Source organism: Tachypleus tridentatus, chromosome 3, assembly GCF_004210375.1.
Source record: "Tachypleus tridentatus isolate NWPU-2018 chromosome 3, ASM421037v1, whole genome shotgun sequence".
NCBI lineage: Eukaryota > Metazoa > Arthropoda > Merostomata > Xiphosura > Limulidae > Tachypleus > Tachypleus tridentatus.
Window position 1 is genome coordinate 5741493 of NC_134827.1, and position 22950 is coordinate 5764442.

Consider the following 22950-nt stretch of genomic DNA (forward strand, 5'->3'; position numbering starts at 1 on the left):
AACTGTATAGTAACGTATTCAATTATGATACAAAGTGTTTATATTAATACACCTTATATATGGTTTAACTTCAATATATTATGTTTTGTTTATTCCAAAGAGAGCTTCCAGAATTAAAAATATTTGATGTTCTTCGAACTTGATAAAAGCTTTTCTTCAAATGTGTGTTTTGTTTCTTTTAATTTCGCGCAAAGCTATTTAAGGGCTATCTGTGTTTGTCGTTCTTAATTTTGGTGTGATAGATTAGATGTAAGGCAAGTAGTTAATTTGTTTGTTCGTTCTGAATTCCGCGCAAAGCTACACGAAAGCTATCCGCGCTAGCCGTCCTTAATTTAACAGTGCAAGACTTTAGAAGACAGTCATCACCACCCACTGCCAACTCTTGGGCTACTATTCTACCAACGAATAGTGGGATTGATAGTAACTTTATTACGCTCATACACCTGAAAGGTTAAGCATGTTTGGTGTGACGAAGATTCGAATCTGCGACCCTCAGATTACGAGTCGAGTGCCCTAACCACATGGCCATACCGGGCCTACACCTAGTCAACACCATCCACTGCCAACGGTTGAACTAATCTTTACCAATAAATAATGAGATTTATCTTCACATTATTAACGTCTCCGTGGCTAAACATGGCAAGCATATTCTTCAGTTCTTAAAAAAGATAAAAAAAGATGAGATGTTTAAAAGCATAGAGTAAATTTCCGAAAATATTTTCGATGTCTTAATTAAACTGACAATTTAAGAGATAAATATATATTCGTAAATTACCATTAACTACAGTTTTTCATTGCTAGAAATAGCGATAGAAAATTAAATTTTTAGTACGTACTTGAGTGGCTCTATCCATCATATCCCGGACATAGTAGCTATGGTAGTAACAGTCACGCGGCCACTGTCCAGCCAGGTAGATGGTATCCAACGAAGCAGTCCGTCGTATGTAAGGGGCAGCACTGATGGATTTGATATTCAGCGTCTTGGACTTTTCTGCTGAATGGAACAGAAACAAACATAACTTTACACTGTGCTATTTTTACTAGACAGATATATAGATAAACTTTATATTAAATAAACAAGATACCGTGATTGTTCAAGACATGTAAAATAGCTTTATATAATTAGCAAAACTCCTTGATAAATCAAAATGACTTCAAAAAATTTTCTCAGTTGAATTTTGCGCTCGAAGTCCATAATTTGGAAGTGACAAATTATAGGGAAGACGACGGGTTCGATCACGATAATCGAAGATTTTGGGCTAAGCACCCTAGCCACCAAGCCATGACAGTACCTTAAGCGATGTATCATTAAAACAATTTCTGTAACATTTACTACAAATATTCTATATATGTATATAAAGTACAAAAACATATGTCTGTTTGTCTGTCCGTTATCTAATTACTCCTAGGTCGCTGGGCCAATCGCAACTAAACTTTGTGGGATGAAACTTTGGAAAAAAAAGCCATGTTAATGCGGGTTCACAACCCCCTCCACCTCCATTATTTCTGTTATTGAGCATTTATTACCCATGACGTAAATTAACGTTAACTGAACTAATACACGGCGCCACGTTCTTATAGCAACAACAACAAAAAACATTTTCAATAGTACTACATCCACACAGTCAGAAGAAGAGGACAAAAGTGCGTCTCAAATATCTCGGAGAATATATTAGTACACACTGTGGAGGAATGCAATAAAAAATGCCCGCCGCTAATGCAATAATAAATAAGCTCAGGCAATATAGAAATAGATGTAACTATTCATCTGCATTTGAGCTTAATGTATCATATATTTACCTGTTAATCTTTTACTACACTCTGAACCTGTGTCATCATTATTATCTTTTTTGCATCTTTTTTGAAGCACTGATATTAACCATCCCTACATTTACTTCCTTTTCATGACGTTCATAATTGACGAAAAGAAAAGCAACTTTTGGTTTCTTAATCTCTGTTAAGAAAGTGTTCAAATCTCATCCTTTCAGCTAAATCAGTGACGAAAGACACTAATCACAGGAAATTCATGACTTCAGATTCAGAAGATAGCTCAATGTATATTTTATTTAAATTTTTCCATCGTATCGAATGAGTATCTGAGACTAATAACACAGCTGGATTTAGCACAAGTTTTTGTGCATATTGTGCAATACTGAAACAGAAAACGTTTATTTATGTTATACAACAAAAATAGGAGTTTTATCACATGAGTACAGTAGGCTCGATTCACATTAGGAAGACCAGTTACAGAGAATATTATTCAAATTAGTTTTTGTTTGTTTATTATTAAGCACAAATTTCCAGAATGGCCCATTATGTAATGCTCATCACGTTTACTGAATCTCGGTTTTTGGCATTGTAAGCCTTCAAAGCTGTCGTATTTGCAACTTGCAATGAGATATTGTACTCGCTTTTCTGAAGACAGCAAAACTATTTTGTTAAGTGAACACTAAACACTCTTTAATTTTGTACACTTAGTTATGTGACGAGTAGCTTTATTCTGTAAGCATAATTTGACCTGTGACAATCAGTATTTTACATTTTTTTAGGCCCAGCACGGCCAGGTGGTAAAGGCACTCGACTCATAATCCAAGGGTCGCATGTTCGAATCCCCGTCACACCAAACATAATCGCCCTTTTAGCCGTGGGGGTGTTATAATATTACGGTCAATTCCACTATTCGTTGGTAGTGGGTGGTGATGACTATATGAAGGTGATGGCCTTCCCTCTAATCTTACAGTGCTAAATTGGGGACGGCTAACGCAGATAGCCTTTGTGTAGCTTTACGCGAAATTCTAAAACAAACAAACAAAACACTTTTTCCAATTTTCCTACTAATTTTAAAAGTGAAATATGTATTTGTATGCCTTCACTCCATTCTTAAAAAGCATGCATTTCCATAATTGAGTTATCCATGGTGATATTTTGCTGTACTTTCTTTGATTTCTTTTAAAATACATAACGCCAAATAAGCCGCACGAGTACAATTTTAGTAACAGAAAGTACGATTCGTCTGTGTGAAGTATTTGTGATACCACTGGTAGTAGTCATTAGTATGTACTTTTGTCATAGGAATTTTCCAATTTTGTAAATAAACATATATATGCACTACATTTTGCATATTTCTATGTCGATCCAAGATATTTACTATATTAAAACGATCATTTAAATGTTTTTGTTTATATTTGGCCTGTAAGAATTGCAACTTTCAACTTGAATGTGTGCACCATTTGCGTAGATGAGCTGAATCGCCATGTCAGGTACATCTATTCCAAATTTTGAACTTCTAACCAGAAGGAGGGCAAACAGCCAGCAGCATTTACCACTAGAAAGATTTAGTATGTATCTTGAGATGAATAATGAGATTGACAGACACTCATAAAGCGCAAACCACTATAAAGTGTAGACTATGTTCAGCAGGATCACGTCTCGAACCTTGGTTTGTTCGATGGGCTACCCACTAGGCTACAACAGTTCAATTCTACCTGCAGCTCATTCTAGAGTTAAACATCACTCTGTGTATGTGTGTGTTTAAACTTTTCATTAAAGAAATAGAGCTTCACGAAATTTTGTGTATTTACAGTCAAGCTATAATAAGAGAAACGTCACACAGAAAATAGCATTTATAACTTATATACACAGGCCGAGTATAGATGATAAAAAGCGGCAATTTAAAACATTGATTACTGAAAAGTAACTAATAATAGGCCTAAGAAAAACGTGCTAATGGAAGATATTTCTGGGGCATAACATTGAAAAGGGAAGCAGGAAAAAGATATTTAGAGTATAAAACGGCACAACACACAACATTACATGAAAATGAAGAAATTATCATTAGAACAAGCTAAGAAACTAGTACTGTTAGAACTAGAGAATTTGTTAGTGCTACATCTTCTTCCTACACTGTCGCATAAATTGGAAAACATTGCTTCTCACAACAAAAACAATTCTAACGAGGAAAAGGTCGCAGATGGTAAAAATGCCCGTGTATTTGATTTCGATGATCCAGTTAAATGTCTAAAAAATCGAATTAAAGACACATGGTCGAAATAGGTCTAGCGCAGCTGCAGATATTTGACCTTTCTCGAGGTAATATGGGAAATACATTCACAACAAATTAATACACACAACAACTTGCGAAAGCAGAAGCAGCAGCTATAAGGCCATATTAGCTGACATACAGTACGTTGTCTGGTTTTTGCTTGAAGATTTTCGGCACAGCCAACTGTTTTGTTTTGTTTTTCACTATCGTCAAACAAACGGAACAAAAACCGAGAAGAAAAAAGTAAACATATTCGAGTAGCATGAAAATTCATCAGGTGTTTTTGGAGGTACTTCCAAAATGAGAAAACTAGATTCTCGAGTAAAAATGAATCAAACAATCTATACGAAAAGTCTGCACTTTGCACGATTATGCAATAGTATCGACAAGCTAAAACACTGTCTTGATAAAGGGTCATGGAACTCCAGGTACTGTTCGTTAGTTGGAATAAACTTTCCTTATATGAAAACAGATGTTATGAGGTCGGTTGAATGGTCGACAGTCATGACAGAATGCCTTACGAGAATTACTATACAATAAACCCATAAAAATTATTTGGGAAAGGATTTCTATTACGAACTATTTAACCACTCTGCAATAAGATCCAGACTCACGTGTTGTTGACTGCTGATAGAAATTCCAAGATTTTTTTAAATCAACTCCAGATATCAGCCACACACAACATACGACTGATAATGTAACAGATGTTAAAGTAACAACAAGTGAAGAGAATTAAGTCAAATAAATGAGCATTTTCGCGGATTTTTGTCGCTAAAAGAAATAATTAGTTTCGGTATGGCCTACGTTCGTCTGAAAAATGAAATAGCGATTTCCAAAAAAAAAAAAAGACTTAAAAAGCTAAATGTATGACAAAGAGGCAGCAACGTTCTTCATCTTGATTCAAAGAATACATGTGTACGTTTCTGCTTCAATCCATCGTTGAGAAATATTGCTACAATATGTGCCCCAGTTAACTGTGAAGCCAATGAGTGTTACATGTTGAGAAAGTAAACTGATGCTGTTTATACCATCTAAAAGAAGTCAAAGACACTTTATCTCCATTGGAGAAGACCACATCCTCACAGCAGCCAGAGGAACAAAGTTGAGTTATGAAATGAAAGCCATCACTGTCGAAATACAAAGTTCCAAATCTGTGGCCAGTCTTATGGTTTGGCATGAATTACTGTAAGAGAACAAAACCTTCATCAGTACAGGATTAATGAACGCTTTGCAAAATCACTAGAAAGTCAGAGTACTCTGACTCATGAAAAAATGTTAAAAAAATGTTATTATACGTGAACATATCCTTGATTTACATCAGAACTGTATAGTCTTCTTTTTTCCTTTTTTTTTACACAAAATTGTCGGCATAACCCTCGACTCTGTAGTAAAAAGAAGTTCCAGTAAGACAACACAGTTTACTGTTCAATTTCATGTACTTGTTTGTTAAAAACGAGATCGTGGGAGTTATTACGAGAGTCTGCAAGTCGGTTTATCAGATGATGAAGCAAATGATGCCACAATAACAGAACTGTGTCATGAAGAAATGACTGTCAGAGAAGGATGAAAGAGCGACTAAAATGATTCCGAAAAGTGTTTTGGAATACGTGTGTAAAAACAAACCAATACGTATGATTTCCAATAGCTCTGAAGCACTGAGAATCCTACTGACTTCGTCCATCACTGTTGTTACTGAAGAAATAAGTTTTTGGCCAAACTCAATTAATTAAAACATGTCTGAGCTTAACCATGAGACGCAAAAAGACTGGATGAACTGTCATTAACACGAAGTACAAATATCGGACTTTAAAGACAAGCAGTGTTCGATTTCGCCTCAAACAAAATCTTCATAACTGCAATATTTTGAACTACATAACATTACACTCGTATATTAGTCATTACCATAAAATTTTTAAGGCTTTAATAAAGTGATTTAATTTGTAGTCCATTGGTTTTCTTGGACAGCTAAAACTGATGTGAAAATGGAGATTGTTTTGTTTCTTTGAAGTTAAGAACAAAGTTACGCAATGTGTTATCTGTGCTCTGCCAACCACGGGTTTCTAGCGCTGTAAGTCCGCAGATGTTCTACTGTGCCACTAGAAGGGGGAAGAGTCGGATACTAAAAACTCGCCTATATTGAGGAAGCTAAGTAGTTAAAGGGCCGGACCTATACCAATGGTTGTATGTATTAGAGTGCACAGTAATAAATGTCGGAATTCTCACGATGATATTTAGAAGATGAATATTGAGTAACTTTTCGTTGGTTAGTTGGCTGAAATTAACGTTTGTCGCTTCGACTGTACTCAGAGTAAGTTTCACAACTCTCAAGGTAGCATGGACAAGGACTTTCGTCTGATTTTCCTCTACGACTTCACACTTGGACGAAAAGCTACCGAAACTACATGAAACATCAGTCAGGCATTCGGTCATGGATCTGTTATTGAACGTACAGTCGAGTGTTGGTTCCAAAGATCTCAAAATGAAAATGAAAGTCTTGAAGACCACAAAGGACGTGGAATGAAGCCATCCTTAGATGGCTTAATTTAGATGGTCACATTAAGTGAAACAGCTGAGACAGACCCTCGCACATCAGTACGTGAGCTTGCAGAAAAGATAGACATAAGCACCTGAGTGCGATTGGAAAGATGAAAAAGTTGGATTTGGATAAGTGGGTTTCGCATGAGCTGCCTGAAGATCAACAAAATCGGCGACATGAGACCTGTCGAGGATGACGCTCCAAAAATTGAACGAATTGGGAATCGATGTTCTGCCTCATCCACCTTATTCTCCAGACCTTTCCCCCTACAGATTTTCATTTTCTCAAGTATCTTGACACCTTTTTGAACAATAAACGCTTTCAAAACTCGGCAGCTGCAGGAGAAGCTTTAGAGAAGTTCACTGACCATAGAGACTCTGATTTCTACAGCAGGGGCATAAACAGCATCGTTACACGTTGGCAAAAGTGTGTTGAGTGTGTGTGTGTGTGTGAGTTTTCTAATAGCAAAGCCACATCCAGCTATCTGCTGAGCCCACCGAGGGGAATCGAATCCCTGATTTTAGCGTTGTACGTCCGAAGACATACCGCTGTACTAGCGGGGGGCAAGTGTGTTGAAGTATACGTTGCTTACTTTGATTAAAGCATGTTTTACAACACAGGTTTACACTTTTCTAAACTTCGCAGTTCAAAAACATTTTTTCTCGACAAGCTAATAAATACGATGTTATTAAATATTCAATTTTAGATGCTAGATGTTTTAAGTATTTTTTGCACGATTAAACCTTTCTAAAAATATGATATTTTTTTAATTTTTTGTTTTCTTAAGGAACAGGAAAGTGTGTATACTTTGGATATACAAACCGACTACTGGGTTAAACGGAATTCAACATTTTATAAGCAGTTAGCAGTCTGCCTAAGTTTGGGTAGTCTCCAATAAAATTGAGTTTTTTCGCCGATATCACAAAGTAGTAACAAGGCGTTTATTAGAGAAACTGGTCAGCCGAAATAACTAATCTACTGCATTCAACAACAAATAAAAATAAAACAAAACAAAGCAACAAAATCAAACTCGTACTATGTTTAAGTAATTGTATTTTGACAGCACAATGGTTGTATATATTTATGTTTGTTTTGTTTTGAATTTCGCACAAAGCTACTTGAGGGCTATCTGTGCTAGCCGTCCCTAATTTAGCAGTGTAAGACTAGAGGAAAGGCAGCTAGTCATCACCCCCCACCGCCAACTCTCGGGTTACTCTTTTACCAACGAATAGTGGGATTGACCGTCACATTATAATGCCCCCATGGCTGAAAGAGCGAGCATGTTTGGCGCGACGGGGATACGAACCCGCGACCCTCAGATTATGAGTCGCACGCCTTAACACGCTTGGCCATGCCGGGCCATATATTTATGTTCCATATGTATAGGCCTAGCTCCACATCTCGATTTGTTTTATTGAATGGCATGCCAAGCTACTTGAGGGTTACCTGCGCTACCTTTTTCTAATTTAGAAGTTATAGGGCTAGAAGGAAGTCAGCCAGTTGTGTATATACCACCCACCGCCAGCAATTGGGTTATGCTTCAGAAATGAAAAATGGGATTTACAGTAACTTTATAACTCCCTCACGCCCGAAAGGGCGAGCATGTTCGATGTGATTCGAACTCGTACAACCAAACCACCAGGCGAGGTCAGGCCCCTCACAACTCAGAAATAGTATATAAGTAATGCTTAATCAAATGTCTCTGACTATGTTATTATCGTTATAAAGCAACTGTTTCTACGTATTTCAAATGAATTCAGGTAGAGAAACGTAGTTGTTAACGGTAGTTGTTAATTTATTTTTTTCGTTACAAATATAATTGTTATATTCATAAGCAATAAACCTTAGTTTTAAATTAAAATGTTGATGGTTAAGATCAAAACTAGACAATGTACTTTCTATGCTGTGCTCACCACGGATATCGAAACTCAAGTTTTACTATTATAAGCTCAGTTAACTCACATACTTACCGCTGAGCCACATGGAGGTTAAATTTAAAGAAAGCTGACTACAGTAAATATTTTGATATGTTTAGGTATGAGAAAGGCTTCGGTCTTTATATTACAACAAATAAAGATTTATTTCAAATTTTCTTTTTCTTTTTCGTTTTCTTAACCACCTGAGCTACTGTCTAAATTTTTCTTTTTTTGACGACAAGCACTTAAATATATGTGCAAAGAACTAATTTTTTTTCTTAAATATTTACACTTAATGTTTCAGAATGAGAGCAGTTTTAAATAATTATTTTTGGTAGTTTTTTAATACTTTTTATACGAGTAAAATGTTCTGTATCAGTTTTGACTTAAAAGAATGAATGTCATTTTATTGTCTTTTATTTTAAAAGAATACATTTTATTGTCATGCCACCTACTGAAATGATTCCAAATATACATTTCTTTGATAAGGCCGTTAGTTATATTTCAGCTATTTAGATTGGTTTGCTTTGTTTGAATTTTGCGCAAAGCTACACGGAGGTTATTTACGCTAGCTGTCCCTAATTTAGCAGTGTAAGACTAGAGGGAAGGTAGCTAGTAATCACCACCCACTGCCAACTCTTGGGTTACTCTTTTACCAACGAATAAGGGACTGACTGTCACCTTATAACGCCCCCACGGCTGAAAGGACGAGCATGTTTGGTGTAACGGGGATTCGAATCCGCGACCCCCAGATCACGAGTCAGTGCCTTGACCACCTGGCCATGCCGGGCCAGCTATTTAGAACAAGTATTCTATAGTTTAAAAGATAACGATATCAAAGATGTATTTCAACCAGTAATTTCATCATACACGACTACGTCAGTTCTTTAAAACTTGTTAAAAGACAGAAATAGCTTGCATTTGTGTGTTGTTTTTATGGCAAGGCCACAACGATTTATTTGCTGTATCCAGCGAGGGGAATCGAGCTCTGGAATTTAGTTTTGTAAATCAGAAGACTTACCACTGTCCCACTAGGAAAACTAATCAATGTTATCTTCATCATCCTATCCAATAAGTTAATTGCTAAAACCTTAAACGATAAGAACAAATGGTCATAATAAACTGTGTCAGTACATACTATCCTATACAAACTATACACGGACTATTTTCTCAGTATTTCATAGAGGTGACGTTGAACCACTTACTCTATGTACAAAACTACTTATTCATATTCAACTTTAAAAATGTATTATTACTAAGAATATATTTACTATAAAAGATTGATAATAATTTTTCTGTGTGATAATAGATGAAAGCATTTTATCAAATAATAAAAAACGATATACAAGCCTCAAGTTGCACTACAAATGGAGCAAATACCAAATACCGTATTATAGCTAAGTGTGATTGCCTATAATTGTCAATTAATCAAATTATTTTGAATTACTGTTTGAGCCCGTGTATAGCTTAGCTTCATTTCTGACCGAAGAAAATATTTTCTTTTTGGTTTGTTCTGAATTTCGCACAAAACTACACAAGGGCTATCTGCGCTGGTCGTCCCTAATTTAGCAGCGAAAGACTAGAAGGAAGGCAACTAGTCATCACCCGTCACCACCAACTTTTGGATTACTCTTTTTACCAACAAACAGTGGGATTGACTGTCACTTTATAACGTTTCTACGGCTGAAAGGTCTAGCATGTCTGGTGGAACTGGGATTCGAACCCGCGATCCTCAGATTGCGAGTCGAGCGCCCTAACCACCTGGCCAAGTCTCCCCGTTTTGTTTGGAAAACGGCAGGTGATGTTAACTCCACCACGCTAGAAGAAGTAATAAATAAATATTACCTACAGTTATTTACCTTACGTTACACACTTTAAACGGATCAACACAACTGAAAGCGTATTACTGGAACCCTAATTTCTCAACGCTTTAATACGGTAAAAAGGAAATGTATGAAAAATACGAATATATCAATTTTTTTTTTCCACCGACATTAATCAACACTGGTTTAAGTCTGTAAGAAACTTGCCAAATACACAACATATATTCATCTTTTCTTTTTGTTGTAAGTCGAACATCTACCTGACAAAAACAGCGAAAGCATTAAGGAGAGAGCGGTTAGTGTATTCAGGTCTACCATTTTCAATACACGAAACAACAATAGAAAACCATTACTCGCGCGGCAAGTGGCACTTGGAAGTAATGCGACAGAGCTTGAAGTAATATACGTGTTTTGTCCTTTTTTATATATATAACTGATATAACGCTGTTAGGAACTAAATTATTTTCTTTTAGCGCAATACGTTTCTCAACTTCCGCTTAACTCCATGTGCACGGTTTCCCTTATAAAACGTTTGTACTGAATGCTGTCTAGCAAAGCCACACGAAATCCAAAAAAAAAGAAGCTTTAATATATATTTAATAATAAAGTGCAATTCGAAGCCTTACACACTGTCAAACACTGACAGTTTTTCTTCAATCTGGCATAACACAAAATAACATTTTCTGAATTGTTTTTCCTGGCCAAAAAAATATCTGAAGATATAACACATAACTGACATTGCAAAGCTTGATAGAAGTATGAAAACGCAAGCGATTAAATAATACAGGTTTAATAACCACATTCGTAATCAACTACTGAAAATTATTGGTATATGTAGTTAAAGGCTGTCACAACTAAGTTTATTTTTTGCTAAGAAGCATCAGATTAATGTCGTAATACAAATTGGTTTTTTGTTTATGGCAACGTTTTTGTGGGTCATTTTAACCTGTCAAACAGTGGTTGTCTTCCCTAGATAGAAGTACCCATCGTCAAATCCTGGGTTACTTTTTAAGTATTAACAATGGGATTCATTGCTCGTTATTACGACCAAACAAATGAAAGGGCGAGTCGGTGCTAGGTTTCTATCCTGCAACCTGCAAATGTGGGGAACCACTAGACCATGCCACACCCGCAACAACAGCTTAATTTTGTGACACTACATGTATGATTAAATAACGAATTTTGTCTCTAGGTTTTTTTCATCTACCTCGATTTTATGTAGATCAATTGACTACATGATTAAAAGATGGTATTTAAAAAAGGTGTGAGATACAGTTTCTGAATACAATTGCTACGAAGACTACAGAATCAAATTTAAAAAGAACTTCTACAACTATAGAGAGTTATATGACATACAAGCCACACGCGTTGTTATAAAAAGGAACACAACCTATAGTTGTTAAAGATTTAATTTTCGAATCCAGCGACATTCATGAAAACTTTCCTTGCACACCATGAATTGACAAGCATTTACGTAAACAAAACAAAAGCAAGTATATCATAAAAATAACAGTCAAAAGTTGTTACTAAATAAATCTTGGAACAGCATTTTATTCATAGAACTGAAAATGATTTGGTTTAAGGTTCATGAGCATTAAAAAAAACTGCTATTATAAAAAAATTAAGAAAACTCTCAAAGTATCATTTAACGCTAAGAAAAAACATTAAAAAGAAAATAACAGTTAAGCTTGAATTTAAACATACACACACACGCATGTACAAGTTTGTTTTGAATTTCGCGCTAAGCTACACAAGAATTATTTACGCTAGCCGCCCCTAATTTAGGAGTGTAACTAGAAGGGAAGACAGCTGGTCATCACCACATACCACCAACTCTTGGGCTACTCTTTTACAAATGAATAGTGGGATTGACAGTCACATTATAACGCCCCCACGGCTGAAGGGGCGAGAATGCTTGGTGTGACGGAGATTCGAACCTGCGACCCTCGGATTACGAATCAAGTGCCTTAACCACCTGACCAGGCAGGGTCCACATTTACAGCTTTTACGCGATAATCACCATTTACTTCAAATGAAAATCATGTTGAGGTCCTTTTGGTACAGGAATTTGAAAACTTTGTAATGTCTCAAATAAAAAAAAATGTACCCGAAGCAAATTTAGAGTTATTTCATAAATATTTTATGCGACATCCTCTTAACTAAAATCACTCCCAGAAGTCAACAACGAAAGCTGTACTGAATATTTTAGAGCATAGTCGGTAAGACTGAATTCCAGACGTCTTGAAGTATTGGCTGGAGTTCCTCCTTTGATTTCGTTTGTTTCTGATGTTTTGCTCGGTGAAGATAGCGCCCATACGCACTCAAAAATACTAAGGTCTGGATTCCAAGAGGCAGCAAGATGCTTGTAAGGTTTCAATCCCATTTTACTGCGCTCACTGTATGTTTGGGATTGTTATTGTACTTTAAAATGAAGGTTACCCTATTAAATGACGCCCAGAAGAAATGTGAATGGGTATTTTCTATGTAAAGGATAGCCCAAAAGTCCACATGTTTTGTGAAGGTTTCATACAATCTCTCTCTAATTTCTCGGCATTCTTTCAACAAACTTAACTGATGCCTATTACACCATGTAACAAAATTTTTACTTTTTCTTGTTACTGGGTAGAGTGTTATTTCCCAATTGCTTATGCTTAAAGTAAATGGAAAAGACCTATTTTTCTCTTCAAACTTTGCTTTTGTGACCTTGGAAATGAAGTTTTCAAATTTAACCATTTTCCAGAACATTTCAAGTAGATTCAGTGCTGAGTAGCTGATAGAGAATTTTCTCGAACTTAATGAATTTTCATGAAATTTCTAGAATGTTGTAGAACTTACAAGAATTTTCAAGAACTTTCCACAGTAATATATATGCAGGGACTCACTACTTCAGTTTAGTTCTAACTGTCTAAGTGAACACTTAGACCTATCTGATTTTATTAGAGATGGCATCAAGAAGCTGCAAGCATTCTCCAGATGCATTCTGCTATGTATGTGGCCAATTTATCAAGAGAAGAGCGATAAAGTACTCTGTGACAGCATCTGCTAAAATGTGTGAAGCCTACAAAGTATATTTCGGCACGCCTGTAGGAGATCAAGATAAACCCTGGGCACATCATTTTACCTGCCAATACTGTAAAAAAAAAACTTTAGAAGGTTAGACGGACAACTTTTGCTTGCTTGAATGGTAAGTTTATATTATATACATTTTAGACCTTTTAAAATTTAAATATATTTTTTAAATTTCCAATAGTATAGAAAAATTATCACATATAAAATGTTTTGCATGAACCTCTTACACATAATTTGTGGATGAAATAAATCTATTCTTCATAATAACAATTTTATTTTACTCTTTTGCAGGATGGTACAGAGGGGAAAAAGAGAGCCATGAAGTTTGCTATTCTAACAATTTGGCTTGAACCCACTGACCACTCAAGCAATTGCTGCTTCTGCATGGTGGACCCTTCCAAACGTCGGGCTGACAAGAATGCATCTGCTCTCATGTATTCGGACCTTTCATCATCCATCGCCCCAGTGCCACAACTCTGAGCTCCCTGTACCTATTCCGCCAGAGAGAAAGCAGCCATCGTCAGAAGAGAGCAGGAAATCAGAAGAGGAGGTAGACGTTGAAGATCCAGATTAAAATTTCAGAGATGCAACTGGTGAGAGAAACCCATACTACCCCAATCAAAGAGACCTCAATGACTTGATCAAAGATCTTGGTCTAACAAAGTCGAATGCCGAGCTTTTGATATGTAGGCTCAAGGAGTAAGATTTGTTAGATGACAGTGTGCAAGTCGCAAGTCAGAGGAAAAGTCACCGACATTTTTCAAGCTTCTTCACTCGTCAAGGTAGGCTCTACTTCTGCCACAATGTATCTGATCTGTGCGATGCCATTAGAATTGCCTGTAACCCGAAAGAGTGGCACTTCTTCATTGATAGCTCATTCAGAAGCCTCAAAGCTGTGCTCCTCCATGACGGGAATAAGCATCCGTCTCTTCCCCTGGCTCATTCAGTGAACCTCAAAGAGGAATACAACAGCGTCAAGACCTTACTAGAAGCCTTGAAGTATGATAAGTAAGGCTGGGAGGTTATCGGAGACTTCAAAATGGTATCACTCCTGATGGATCTCCAAGGAGGCTTTACCAAGTTTCCCAGTTATCTTTGCCTTTGAGACAGCAGGGACACCGTAGCGCACTACAACAGGAAGCACTGGCCAAACCAAACCGAATTCTCTGTGGGGAGGCACAATGTCAAATGCAAGCCACTAGTGGACCTCCAGAAGGTGTTGTTCCCACTACTGCACATAAAACTGGGTCTTATAAAACCATTTGTCACAACTGTTGATAAGGAGTCTGCAGCCTTCAAGTACCTTCGAGACTTCTTCCCTAAACTGTCTGAGGCAAAGCCAGTGGTTCGGGGCTTCTCAAGCAATCACAAGGCCGAAAATTATGTGGAACTGGTTGAGGCTCTGGCGAAGAATTACGACAAAATGGGCTGCAGGATGTCCCTAAGAGACCATATCCTCGACGCCCATCTTGATAAATTCAAGGAGAACATGGGAGCATACTCAGAGGAGCAAGGCGAGCGCTTCCCCCAAGGTATACTGGACTTTGAACGCCACTACCAAGAAGCGTATAACGAAAACATGATGGGAGACTATATTTGAGGGCTGATACGTGAAAGGGATTTAAATTAGAGTCGCAAATCTCGAAAAACTACTCACTTCTAAACATGTTTCTTCACTTTTGAATAACTTTAGTATAAATACATGTAAATCATGATTCATATGTTGTTTTATTCAGACCTTATATAAATGAAAATGTGCAAATTTGCCGGTTTTTACATAGAAAAAAGGTTAATTTCTAAATTTCATTATCCAGGTCACGAAAGCAAGGTTTGAAGGGAATAGTATCCATTTTCTGTGCTTTTACAACATAAGCAATTAAGAAATAACGCATACTGTCCAGGAACAAAATTTGTGTTACATAGTATTAGTTATAAATTTACAAGATCAAAGTATTTTTCTCCACAAGTAATATGTCCATTGTTTTGGAATTTCAGCCCTTTTTGCATACTGTGCACTGCACTGTGGAAAGGAAAATTTTAACACTAATGGCTGGTTTCTTGAAATTCTGTAGTAAATGAATCTGTTACATTTACTCTCGTCTTCAAACGTAGTAAGCCTAAGACACTTAACATCTGGTGTGGAAAGTTTAGTTGGTCTTCCGGGTCTGCTCCTCTCATCACTGAGATGAGATCAAATATCTCACTGATGAGAGGAGCAGATCGTATCCTTCAATTCTTTCGTTTTCGTAAATATTTCCTGCTGATTATAGTTGCTTCTATATCAAACTATTCTGTAATGTCTTAATTTATCAGAAATTCTTTGTCTTGGATCCAAATTTCGTAGTTAAAAACAGAAACGTCATGTTTTTCATGGACAAAATGTATTTTTATCAACGTTTTATAAAAGTAAATAGTAATTCTAAGAATCAAGAGAAAAATGTTTTCTTAGAACTTTTACAAAATAACACTTATAAATGTCTGCAATACTGTTTGTTGTAGGGCACCTGTTACTAACTACAGCATTATATGATTTAAAAGCAGTACGCCCCAGTTTTCAGAAGTATAACTATTGTCAGCTGACATTCATACATGTCATTTTTTACGGAAATCATTTAAATAAAACACATGTCAGTAGACACTAAAATGACGTCACATAAGGAATGTTTATATCCCATTTCGTACTGTCAGTAAAACGTGTGCATGAATCAGAAGAAATATTATGCACCATGTTAGCTACAACACAGCATGGCGTAAAAACTTGAAAAACAAGATTAAAAATTTACAACCTTAATCTTTATTTTATTTACTCTTGAAATATAACACTGTACTGGGTCAGTACATCTAGTAATAACGTTAATGCATATACACTTTTGGTTTTTTTTGCAGTAGCTAAATTTGAAAATATCGAGGTTAAACATGTTAATCCTTCTGTTAGAGGAAAATTTACGCATTGCCTTTGCAAACATCTCATGTTAGTTTTCCATTACCGGACTTACTAAATCTCTTTAAAAAAATTATTAAAGAAGAACCATTTTAACCAGCCTCAAATAATAGGAATGTCGTATGTTTACGGACTTACTGCATGACATAACGATTATTAAGTAACTAAGTGTACACGAAATAATATGTTGTATCTGTGGGTAAAAGCCAATAGGAAGCAGAAAAGTGATTATAGACTATTCTGCTACCGCCCTCTATAGGGATGTAGTGCATTTCATGGTATATAACAGTTTGTACGATTTGCAGCACCGTAAGTTCGAATGAATTAAGCAGAAACTAAAAATAATATTTTTTAAAATAATAAACATGATAATACACTTCCTGGTTTGTTAAACCATGATAGTACTCCGTTTAACACTAACAATTTTCACTTTTTTTTTGTATGTCACAAACTTCCCCAGAGTTCAAATTAGTACGTATTCTCTTTCTGTTTATTTTATTTTTGTCTTTGGAGTCTACCAAGGAGGGCAGAACGTAATCAAGGCTTAAACTAATAAACTTTCTCAGTTGTTTTTAACTTGACAAGACTTGGTGATTAGTGTTAAGTACACACGATGAAAAACATAAACTACACATGTAACATGTTTCCAAAAATGTAACAATCAGAGTCAGTAAGGCTAAACAGGGTATTGAAATACTGACAGGGAGATTGCGGTTGCATTAATGCATACACGATGTCACAAAATGCAACGTGCAGCTGCAGAAGAATGAACTACTTGAATTCGTGCCATGAAAAGCGCTATGCAACTACATAAAATCATATTATCAAATTGGTGTCAAGAAAAAGCGCTATAACATCCACATACCATTTGTTGAATTAACGTCAGAAAGCGTTATGATATTACATAAAATCACAGTTGAAATAGTATATTTTTTAACAGCTGACTTCCTTAAATTATCTGAGTCTGCGAATAAAAACTCGCATTAAACACATACTATGTCCCAGACACCGCACCGCATGGAATGTACATCAACTGGCGAAAGAACTGTCTATTAATATATTTAAAGGCTTACAAGTCGTTTGAAAATGTTCACTTTATTTTTTTTTTTTCTGTCTCTCTCTCGCAAAACATATGAACACACTTTTGGGGATAAACTGGTGCATAAAAATGCAGTTATTTCTTTATTAATTTAGAATATACATGAATACACGACGTTCTCAAAGCTTAAGTTATTTTTAACAATAAAGGTATTTCAAGTATCTTTTTTGTAACAGATTTTTGATACATTTATATAGATAGATAGAATATTAATACTGAAAAGTTAAATAAAATAAAACAAAATTAAAAGGAAGGACTGCGTTAAAAACAGCAAATCCAAACTTCTGACTAATGTTGGTCTGTTTTAACCAAAATCAACTGACACGAAAATAAAAAACACGGGATATAAAACGTACCCTAGATTTTGGAGGTGACTGCGAGTGTAGGACCCACATTGCGGTAGGGATACACCGTCTATCAGTCTTAACCTCCACTCGCCAATCTTACATACAGAATGATCAAATAATTAAATAAAATAAAGAAATAGAAATTAAGAGAGGGAGATGTAGGTGTTATTGCTATGACATGCTCACTGCGGGTATTAAAAATCAGTTTCTAGCGTCAAAAGTCCGCAGGCTTACCGCTGTACCAAGGGGCAGAGAAGAGATACGGAATGTTCAGAATGCACACACTAATCACTTCTAGGGGAAGGAGGCTTGACACAAACATGTACACTGTTGAAATAATCCTTCGGCGTTTACACACCGAAAACAAACACATCAGGTTTGGTGTTTTTCTTTTTTCTGCTATGCATCCAACGTTCCACATTTTTTCAGCAGTTTGACAACTGAACAGAACATAAGTGTATATGTAATATGTAACTTAGCGATCTTGTCAGTGTGTAACTCAAAGTCCCTGTTCTATACAAAGCTCCGTTGGATGCGAGTGAGGTTTCCTGCTTTCCTGTAAATACTACATTCCATCCAAGTCCCTCCATCAATCAATATACCCATGGTCTATTTTGAGATTAATCCGTTTCTTTCCAAAACACACACGTGATTTATTTTTCTTGGCGACTCATAGGTTTGAGTCTTAACACTCCTACGAAAAGACGTTTCTAGTCCTGATTTCTCCAAGCCCGTTTCCCTGGCTGTGGTTTCGCTAGATAGTAGATAGGGACAGTGGGAATCTCGTTAATCCATTCATTAATGGATTTAAATGGCAATTTCATTTAAATACAAAATTATTAGCCTAATATTAATAACCTTTCAAGTTGCTCTGGGGCCTATTAGGCCCCACTTTTCGTAGGAGTGTTAATTTGCGTGACTGAACCAAGAATCAGTTTACCAATTAGATATTGAATCTTTGCCTATCTGTTTGTGTTTCCAATTTCTGTCTTTTACGAGAATTACTACCGATAAATACGCCAAAGCAATAAAACTTGGAGGACCATGATTCATTACAACCAGATCAATTAATCATGGTTAAAATATAATATCAACAGTGTGATTGCGACATGACATAAAACATCTTACCATGCTAAGTTCACACTAGGGATAGAGAATATGTGTGTGTATTTTATATATATATATAGAGAGAATAATCAAAATCGTAGAATTCCACACACACACAAGGAGCAAGCACAACACGGTTTCAATACGGCTGGTAGACTCCTTCACCTACAACAGTCACGAAATTTGGTTCCCAAGCGACTTAATAGCAGCTGAAACTGCTACTGGTTCAACAACAACTTCTAGTTTCACTTCTAGAGCAGGCAAATTATTCAGCTGCTTTTGAAATAAACCAAAACCTCAAGGAAGGTATTTTATATGTTATCTTCTAACGATTTGCAGAGCTAGGAACGAATCAAACAGTGTATTAATAACCACTTCTCGTTAATAGTACTTCAAATTACTCGAAAATTGACTGCTATGGTAATTTGAATTGAAATAGACGGGTGATGTATGGACGGTTGTTGGTATATAGAAGAGACTGATGCACGTGCACATTTGTACCTTGTACATGTAAGAATCAATATCACTATGGAGTTTAGTTTTGTTAAGAAACGTGCATCTGTTCCTACATCATGGTTTAGCGCGTTTCAATTGCATTCTTGTAAACATTCTAAAATTACGATACAGTTTCTTCTGTACATTTGCGTGTTTAATATACTATCTTACCGCTTTATTAACTTAAATAATAAACATTTTAATATACACTGCTATATTAATAATATAACTGTACTGTACAGCCAGTAAGTCTTTGGCTGATACGCTTCTTTATGCAGCGGTCACTGCAAAAGTTATCCCAATAGGTTTTTATTATGTGCTTTGTTATTTTCAGTGCTCCACATACATACGTGCGTTTCACTTTCTTCTTTCTTACAAATAAATGATCCGGTATGGCCAGGTAATTAAGGCGATCGACTTGGAATCTGAGGATTGCGGGTTCGAATCCCCGTCACACTAAACTTGCTGATCTTTCAACTGTGGAGACTTTGTAAGTGACGGTCAATCCAACAATTCATTAGTAAAAGAATAGTTCAAGAGTTGTTTAGTGGGTGGTGAGGACTAGCTGTCTTCCGTCTAGTCTTACACTGCTAAATTAGGGACGGCTAACACAGATATCCCTCGTGTAGCTTTACGCGAAATTCAAACAAATTTGCAAATAAATGAACTACAGCAGACAGTTATGGGTTGTTTTTTAACTACTTGGCTGTCAAGTTACTCTTGTGAAACGCTGCAGCACAGTGTGAAGATTCAGTATTCTGTATTATGAATGCGCAAAAATGGTCGAAATTTGTCAGTAATATTGGGAAATGATAACAATGGGTGTGTCCAGCCTCAGTTTTTGTCCAGTTTTTATATTCATAGTAGTAGTAAAATGTTTTATACCATCAAGGAACAAGGAGGAGGGATTTATAGCGCCTGGCCCTCCCAGATCGCAAGAAACCTATCAAATCGATTAAACTATAACCATTCCAAACAAAGACGGTCATTTTTGTACATAAATATAAATTGATTCAGAGCCTTAAAAAAAAAAACGGTTGCATAAGTGGTCCATTATCAAAGGTCGTTAACTTGATAATCGAATTTTTGTTTTTGTTTACATGAAAGTAAACTAAACAGGTTAGTGCTAATATACCCCTCTAATTGTCAAGTCTTTCATATCTGTGGGTTGTACGTTTTGGAAGTGTATGAAAATTTTAGATGCCATATTAATGATACTATTAAGATGTTAAAAGAAATGAGTCACAACAGAAAGCTGTGAAACATGAGATTATGTCTACTTTTACTTTTTTCAGTTCTTGTTTGCGGCTTTTAAATTCTTAATTCTTTATCTTGTAACAGCTGGGACTCACTGATACCATATACTGCAGATATATATATATCTGGTCATACAAAAACCTCAATTATTCTATAGTTATAACAAATATACTAAATTGGTGCAATTTATGACATTTTTAAAGAAACACTAGGCCAACAGAACAGATCAAAATCTATCCTTGTAGACCAAACTTGAGTAATACAATTTTGTCATAATTTTCACTGCCATTTTCATTGCACGATCCCTCATTCATGTTAATCATTGAATTTTAAGTACTAATGTCAGTTTAGTACCGGTATTTGTTGTTTTAATACATTACTTTTGTAAATAAATCAAATATTTATTCTGTTACATTTTAAATTGTGGTGAAATATAAAACACATAGTAAAATATTTCAATTTTGAAGTATTATAATGAAGAATTATTTCTGTATAGTGTTACATTTTTTTTATATATATACAACAATGTATTCTTAAGTCCATCTTTCATAGCGCATGTGAGTATCATAAATTTTGGTGTTCCTATTTCATTCGTATCATAAAACAATTTTGATGAAGAAAACTATTATTGTATCGAATTAAGTTTGGGTTTTACCATAAATAGTAAACCGTAATACGACTGGTTCTAAAGCAGTTTATCTCAGTTCGGTAATTAAAGGGTTATTTCAAAACATGTCTGTAATCACAAGTAACATGCCACATGATCAATTTAAAAGTAATAATTATTAACTTAAATTATTTTAACGTTTTTGAGTTTTATATTGGGCATAAAAAATTCAAACTTTTTTATAGCGTAGAGATAAAAAAAGCCTTATAAACTGAAGTAAAAAACACTCAAACCCCTTGAGTTGTCAGATGTCCCTCCTCCTCTCACGTGATGTTGTCTTACGTAAACCAAGTTTTTGTTTATATGCAAAAACGGCTCGTTTGGGCTGAGAAAACACTTTACATAGCCGTTTTTGCATATAAATTTCTCAACAAGTGGGTTTCTCGTCAAGTTTTTTTTTTTTTTTTAAAGAACACGCTGTTATAGATTTTTGCTCTCTACTGCAGTGACACCCTCTTCATTACACAACTGACGTTAAACAAAACCAAAAAGATGACAATATAAAAGGATGTTATCTTGATACAGCGTTATGGCTTTGGCTCATAAACATCTGAAAGTTGGTTCGTGGATTCGTTTATAAATCATGAATCCCAGAAGGCAGTAACCATCTTAGATCTTGCTTTGCCACATATTACTTTCATCACATGAATTCTGAGCAGTTTAATTTTTTTTGTTTCCAAACGTACACTCATCGATATATAACGTCTTGAAAATCTAAGTCTGCTAAGGATTTTCAAAACTTAAAGAGTGTAATGAGCTTATCAGCAAGAACAATCAACGACAATGAATTCCAACATTATTTAATTAGCTGATGCTTTCAAACGAATAAATACAAAAATAGCGAATTTTTACGATGTGTCATGGCAGAAGTCTAGTGGTGTGGATAGATTAAAAAATACCATTAATGTTGTGACTTTTTTCTCTACATATATGTAGTAGTATGGGAAAAAAAGCCTCCAAATTATAGCAAGTTTTCCTGGAAATTTTTGAAAATGTGATTATTTGTAAGAATCCAACCTAGTGATTAATTATGTTTTGACAGACTTTGCACATAGAAACCGCCTATTCGTCCATGTAAAACAAGTACATTTATTGAAACTTTAGGGGGTAATTGCTTGATAATCATATACAATAAATACCCCTCTGTTAATGTGCGGCTGAGGGCGAAGACTGATGTTATTTGATGGCCTTAGTGTTGCTTTTTTATAGCTAATACAAAGAGATGTGACACACACTGGTGTATTATAAAACTTTTTTGAATGTATATATTTATATATTCATGTTAATTTATTTAAAGTTTTATTTTAGGTACGCTAGATTGACGTAAAAGTTTCGGAAAGAAACTTTCTCGTACACTGTTGGTACCACACGGGTATGAACAAAAGCTTACAATTTAACAGGCTCCAGTCGAACCATAAACATGTTTACACAGAGTACTGTAGTATAACATTTAGAATGCTGGTGGTATGTCAGATTGTTTACTGTAAAGTTAAAGATCAACGAACAAAGAGGATATTATACAATAACTTAATGATTAAGACTAAACGCAATAATACTAAATATTCTCTTTCCACCAAAATGCTCTTAATGCAAAAGAAACTGAAATGCTAACTTTAAAAAAATTATATATATTTGTTCAAACTTCATTATA

The 22950-nt window shown here is 35.5% G+C and overlaps 1 protein-coding gene across 19 annotated transcripts in view; it reads right to left on the reverse strand.

Moving 5' to 3' along the window:
- LOC143246261 (protein FAM117B-like) overlaps window positions 1-22950 on the reverse strand; it is a 212070-nt gene that overhangs the window by 45268 nt on the left and 143852 nt on the right. For 12 of the 19 annotated variants that reach the window (XR_013025891.1, XR_013025889.1, XR_013025888.1 and 9 more), the window contains one exon: window positions 837-994. Coding sequence is in view for 13 of the 19 variants with exons in the window: in XM_076492688.1 (XP_076348803.1) it covers window positions 837-994 (158 nt within the window). In the remaining 6 variants the exon portion in view is untranslated. The remainder of the gene's footprint in view (window positions 1-836; window positions 995-22950) is intronic. The other 7 variants (XR_013025892.1, XR_013025893.1, XM_076492686.1 and 4 more) reach the window with 1 other exon arrangement.